This window comes from Balaenoptera borealis, assembly GCF_965194805.1.
Source record: "Balaenoptera borealis genome assembly, chromosome: 18".
NCBI lineage: Eukaryota > Metazoa > Chordata > Mammalia > Artiodactyla > Balaenopteridae > Balaenoptera > Balaenoptera borealis.
This window is the reverse complement of record NC_138877.1, coordinates 17,028,703-17,035,153: the sequence shown is the minus strand read 5'-3', so window position 1 is coordinate 17,035,153 and position 6,451 is coordinate 17,028,703. Positions and strand designations below refer to the sequence as shown.

The window sequence follows — 6,451 nt, the reverse complement described above, 5'->3', positions numbered from 1 at the left end:
GTCCAGGAAACAGTGCAGAAGAAAGTCAGAAGCCTGCACAAATGTTTCCTTATTGTGCAGGGGACGCACTGGGGACAGACAGGTCTCACACATGAAAGGGGACTTCTGTAAACCTTATTTTGTTGTTGAAAAATATAGTTATTTTCTTTAGTGACAGCGTTCAGTGTTTTTAAATTTGCTTCTTAGCGTGGGTGTCTGTATATTTTCCTTCGGCTGGAGGGTTGTATGAGGAGGGGAGGTTTCATCTGAAATTAGTGACCAAGTTGCTAAATGTTTTTGCTATCAATCAGTCCAGTGCTTGATACAAACATCTCTCACTTAGACACACACAAACACACACACACACACAGCCACGCACACGCCGGCTATGTGTCCTTCCTTCTCCCCTACTGCCTGCTCCCAAGTCAGAAAGTAGAAAAAGAAGGAGAAAACCTGGAAATCTCCTGGAGGGACTCACGGTGCTCCAGGGTGCAGTGCCCAGCGAGGCCCACTCAGTGAGGCCAGACCCTGGCAGCTGCTTCCAGAAAGCTCAACATGGAAACCAATGCCCTTGCCATGTGTACACACCCTTTGTCTCCCCTGCACTCCAACTGCTGTCCCATGTCCAGACCTTTTTCTCATCTCTCAACCCACCTTTGTTACCGGAATTTTGGGGATAGTTCTTGAGATCTGATACCTCAGGTAACGGCAATGTGTGGAGATCCTCCCTCCCTCCCTCTCTTTTTTTCCTTCTTTCCTTCTTTCTTTCTGCCTTTCCTTTCCTTTCCTTTCTTTCTTTCCTTCCTTCCTTCTTTCTTTCCTTTCTTCCTCCCTCCCTCTCCACTTCTTCCCTTTCTTCCCTCCTTTCTTTTTTCTTCCTTCCTTCCTTTCTTTTCCTTTCCTTCCTTCCTTTTCTTTCTTTCTTCCTTCCTTTCCTTCCTTCCTCCCTCCCTCCCTCCCTCTCTCCCTCTCTCTCTCTCTTTCTCTCTTTCTTTTTCCCTAGCTTTTATTTTACTGTGATATACAATGCATTTACTGGAGTACATAAAACATATGTATACAGCTTAGCACTTTTTTATTATAACACACAGGCAACTGCCACCAAGTAAAGAAAAGGGATACTACTGGCCCCTCAGAAGCCCCTCTCATGTCCTCACCCAATCACAGCCCTTAGTATCCTACCTCCCCACCCACTCCTTCACACACAAGTAATTACTTAAAAAAATTTTTTTTTATTTTATATTGGAGTATATTTGATTTACAATGTTGTGGTAGTTTCAGGTGTACAGCAAAGTGATTCAGTTATACATGCACACATATCTATTCTTTTTCAGATTCTTTTCCCATATAGATTATTACAGAGTACTAAGTAGAGTTCCCTGTGCTATACAGTATCAATAGGTCCTTGTTAGTTATCGGTTTTACATACAGTAGTGTATATATGTTAATCTCAACTTCCTAAGTAATTATTATCTTGACTTAATGGGACTCACTTCCTTGCTTGTCTTTTTGTGTTGTCACTTAAGTATATTTCCTTAAACAATAGAGTTTAATTTTGCTTGTTTTGGAACTTTTTCTTTCAAAGTCTTTGATCCTGATTCTTTCTTTCAGTATTATAAGGTTCATCCACATTGTTGCACGTAGCTGTGCTCTCCATTGCATGAACAGACCACCACATTTGAACTCCATTCTATTGTGAGGGTCATTGGACTGCTTGCAGTGTTGAGCTCTTGTGAACATAGCTGCTTGAACATTCCTGTACACGTAACCTGGACACAATTTAGAAGTTCCCTCAGGGCATGTATCTGGGAGTGGAGCAGCTGAGTCATAATGTGTCCTCGTTATTGTTATTGAACAATAATGGCTACCATGTGAGAATTGGCTACCATGTGAGAATGGCTACTGGCTACCATGTGAGAATTCCTCTTTCCCACATCCTAGCCAACATTCAGTGTCATCTTTCACCTTTTGGTTCTAAACTTCTGTTCCCAAAATAGATTCTTCTACTAAAATCGACTCCTCCAGGTCTGTGGGTCTCACCTTCTGTTTCCCACATGGCTTATAACAGAGGATATGCACACTTGTGGCCTCCTGCTGTGAGCACGCCCAATCAGAAGGTTATGAACAATCCCCAAGTGAGAAAGCCAAAACCTCAGATGTATTCTGGTTGATGTAACACAAATAAATCACTTGGGGCTGTGGCACTTGATTATTTAAAAGCAAAACAAAACTGTGACACACCTCTAAAGTGATCATGTCACACTTGTGCGTCCTGACACTCTGGTTGAGAACCATTGTCTTTGTTGGCTGATATTCTATTATTTCAGTAGCCTTGAGCTTGAACGTACTGACTACCTCTTCAGTGCAAAACCATGACCAGCCAGCGTCTTTCTCTACCACAGCTTGCCCCTCACAAATACCACCAAGGGGACAAAGAGAACAATGGTTAAAATGTCCCAATAATGAACCCTCTTATACTGTTGGTGGAAATGTAAATTGATACAGCCACTATGGAGACCAGTATGGAGGTTCCTTAAAAAACTAAAAAAAGAGCTACCGTTACGACCCAGCAATCCCACTCCTGGGCATATAGCTGGAGAAAAACATGGTGCAAAAGGATACATGCACCCCAGTGCTCACTGCAGCGCTGTTTACAATAGCCAAGACATGGAAGCAACCTAAATGTCCATCGACAGAGGAATGGATAAAGAAGATGTGGTACATATATATGATGGAATATTACTCAGCCATAAAAAAGAATGAAATAATGCCATTTGCAGCAACATGGATGGACCTAGAGATTATCATTCTAAGTGAAGTCAGATAGAGAAAGACAAATATCATGTGACATTGCTCATATGTGGAATCTTTAAAGAATGATACAAATGAACTTATTTACAAAACAGAAACCGACTCACAGACTTAAGAGAACGAACTTATGGTTACCAGGGGGGAAGGGTGAGGGGAAGGGTTAGACTGCGAGTTTGGGATTGACATGTACATACTGCTATATGTAAAATACGTAACCAACAAGGACCTACTGTATAGCACAAGGAACTCAACTCAATACTCTGTAGTAACCTAAATGGGAAAAGAATTTGAAAAAGAATAGATACATGTATATGTAAAAAAAAAAAAATTCTAAGATTAAAAGATAATTCCCAGTAATGGCACAGAGTCCAGGGCTTGCCCTCTGGGATGTGATACTCAAGGGGCATGTTCTCTCTGGTGCCCCCATAGGGTTGGACCAGCTGACCTGGACCTGGCCAGCAGCCGTGTCCTCCATCGCAGTCACCTCACCATCCTGGCTGACCAAGACAATGTTTCCCTTCAAGGTGAGCAAATGGATGGAGCTTGCCTGCTTCCACTCACTGGTGGTCTCCTCATCCAACATTCGCCAGAAGAAACTAATCCACAAGCTGCAGGAAGAAAAGGTGTTTCGGGAAGAGATGAGACACTTCCGTGAGAAGATAGAAGGCTTCAGGGAAGAGATGTGGAATTTCCGTGGCAAGATCTGCGCTTTCAGGGGCCAGGTCTTGGGCAATTGGGAAGAGGAGAGACCTTTCTGGGAAGAGGAGAAAACCTTCTGGAAAGAGGAAAAAGCCTTCTGGGAAATGGAAAAATCTTTCTGGGAACAAGAGAAAGCCTTTTGGAAAAAGTACCGAATCTTCTGGAAGGAAGATAAGGCCTTCTGGAAAGAGGACAATGCCTTGTGGGAAAGAGACCGGAACCTGCTTCAGGAGGACAAGGCCCTGTGGGCGGAAGAAAAGGCCCTGTGGGAGGAGGAAAGAGCCCTTCTGGAGGAGGAGGAAAGAGCCCTTCTGGAGGAGGAGAAGGCCCTGTGGGAGGATAAAAAGGCCCTCTGGGAGGAGGAGAAGGCCCTCTGGGAGGAGGAGAAGGCCTTCTGGGTGGAAGGGGGCGCTCAGGTTGTGGAGGAGCAGAGGCTGGCAGGGGGGCACCGCAACGTCAGTGGGGGGCCCCGCTCGGCAGCCTCCTGCCGGGGCAGGGCGTGAGCACAGGAGACGAAGGGCTGGGGGGTCCTCACCGATGGATTGGGACTCGAGTCCGGGGTGACCCCATGTGCTGAAGAAAACACGCTCTTATTTGTCTCCTGGCTTCAAAAGATCTAATAAAGTTCTGAGGAGAGGTCTGGAAAACCAACTTCTGTACGGAGGCCCGCTGCATTTTTCCAGGTTTTGTGATTCTCAGAGGTCGTACTCCCGTCCTCCAGGCTGCTCTGCTGTCCACCGAGCTTGGCTCCGCGAGCAGCTCCCCGTGAGCGCGGCACGTGTGGGTGGGTGTAAGTGGAGACCCTGGACTCTCCTGAAGAGTCAGAACGGGGGTGGGGGTGAGGGCGACGCCAGCAAGAGACACGTAGGGACGGAGAGGGGCGGAGATATCTCTGCCTCTGTGGCGCCAAGGGGCAGTCACTTCTCCTCCACCCTGGGCAGTCTTGGGGGCTGCGAGCGGGCTGGCAGCTTCCCAGAAAAGGCTGCAGCGCTGTTAACAGTCCACCCGTGCTTTGTCCTCACCTGGGAGGCCACTCAGAACACAGAGGCAGCGTCCCCCCAGCGGTTCACTCACTCACGGATCCAGGCTTCCACCAAACGTCTCAACTGCCCATTCTCTGTAGCGTGAGAAAGGGGCGTGGCACTAGGCTGAGGCTCTAGAGCTCCGCCCACAAGAGCACTGCCCTTCCCTGATGGAGTCCTGTGGACCAGGTAGGGCCATCTGGGAGGTGTCAGGGAGACCTCCCTGACCCGATACTCCCATTCACGCAGGTCTCACATACCTGTTATTTCTGCATTATCAGTTCCTTCCTTTGTGTTTCCCTCATTCCATTCACTTAAAATTAAAATGCCCCAGGGAGGTAGTACATTAAATGAATGTACACTAATGTGGTCAGCAATTTACATGCCTAACTTCTCCTCCGGGATTAGACCATCTATATGGGCATTGGTATGGAAGGGACCAGAAGGTGGGTAGAAAGAAATGTCAAGGCCAACATTGCCTGCTTCCCCTTTTCTTGGGCCTGACCCTCACTGTCATTCACGTAGCAACTTACCTTGCCTTTGTGCATCCCTTACTACTTGATAAGCACAGTCACATCTGCCAACTCATGTACGCTTCACCACAACTCTGTGGGTTGACAGGGAAGGTACATAAACCCATTGTACAGGTGAGGAAAAGTAGAGACTGCACATGGCCAGGCAAGTAGCAAATGGGAGGTCCAGGACTAGAGCTCACACCGTCTGCCCGTTGGTCCCATTCCTTTTCTAACACAGCCGGGTCATGGCACGTGGCTTTAGAGTAGCTCAGCCAATGACGGCATCAGGGCTGGATGAGCCTAAAGCGCCTGGGGATTTCACTGTGGTTTGGGGGGGTGGTCGAGAAACAGGGAGAGGAGGGGACAGGGTCCCCCTAGGTGTGCTGAGCAGATGTCCGGGTACAGGAGAGTGGGCCAACCCCAAGAGCAGTCTCCATGGCTCCGTGTCACTCTGAGGAAGTTGGGGTTCCTTGCAAGGCCTCTGATCCTCAGGAGTCAGGGCCAGGGCGCTGGGAGCCGCTTTCTCCTTTGCCACAAACCGAGTTTTGCATCCTCAGCTCCCAACGGGCCCCTGGGCAAAGACGTCAGAAGCAGAGGGAATAAGATGCTCGTGTGGAGAATCAGATTTCAAGGGGAGACAGCTAGGGGCCCTCACTCGAGAAGACCTGTCCAGTGCATGGTGTGCAGGATGGTGGGAACCCCAATGCAGCAAGAGCTGCAGATTCAGCAATTCCAGTGATTCTGCCCCAAACAAAAGCAAACAGATTGTTGATCTTAAGCCCAAAGAAATGTAAGCGAGGTGGAGGCAGGAACTGGGAATGTGCGTTTCCCCCCCCAACAGCATCCCACAGGAACCACTGGGAGAGACAGCTGTCATTTGAAGGACTGGAGGAGGACAGGTGGGTCCCCCTGTGAGTCCACCCTTCTTCCAGGCAACTGACGTAAATGTCCACTGTTCCAGCTCTGTCCCCTTAGGTCTCAGTGGTGAACAGACCAGTGCATCCCAGCGTGACGTGCCTAGCTCATCTTTGGGACTTGTGACATAGTCGTATCATCTAATTCAGAACCAGAAGAACAAAGGATCATGAATAACTGATTACTGCTAATAGTCATGCAAGTAGCATGAACTGGTGAAACGGACTTAGCTTATGGTCCAACAGGGATGGCCAGGAGCCAGTGTTACCTCCATCATTTACCAGAATATGAATGTATGAGTTTCCTAGGGCTGCCCTCACAAATTACCGCAAACAACCAAACTGCATTCGCTCGTAGCTGCGGGTCACGCTGTTGGCAGTGCTGGGTCTCTCCGGGGTCTCTGAGGGAGGACCCATTCCATGCCACCGTCCCAGCTTCCGCTGGCTACCTGCAGTTGCTGGCGACTTGGAGGTCGGCTTCCACTAGGGTGGTGGGGACACGGTGGCTCCT

The 6,451-nt window shown here is 48.3% G+C and overlaps 1 protein-coding gene across 1 annotated transcript; it reads left to right on the top strand.

The window, feature by feature from the left end:
- Positions 1 to 1,677: 1,677 nt before the first annotated feature.
- On the top strand, positions 1,678 to 5,161 carry CCDC70 (coiled-coil domain containing 70). Its single transcript, XM_082365682.1, has one exon. The coding sequence runs from the start codon at positions 3,147 to 3,149 to the stop codon at positions 3,990 to 3,992; it is 846 nt and encodes a 281-aa protein (XP_082221808.1). The 5' UTR covers positions 1,678 to 3,146; the 3' UTR covers positions 3,993 to 5,161.
- The last annotated feature ends 1,290 nt before the right edge of the window (positions 5,162 to 6,451 follow it).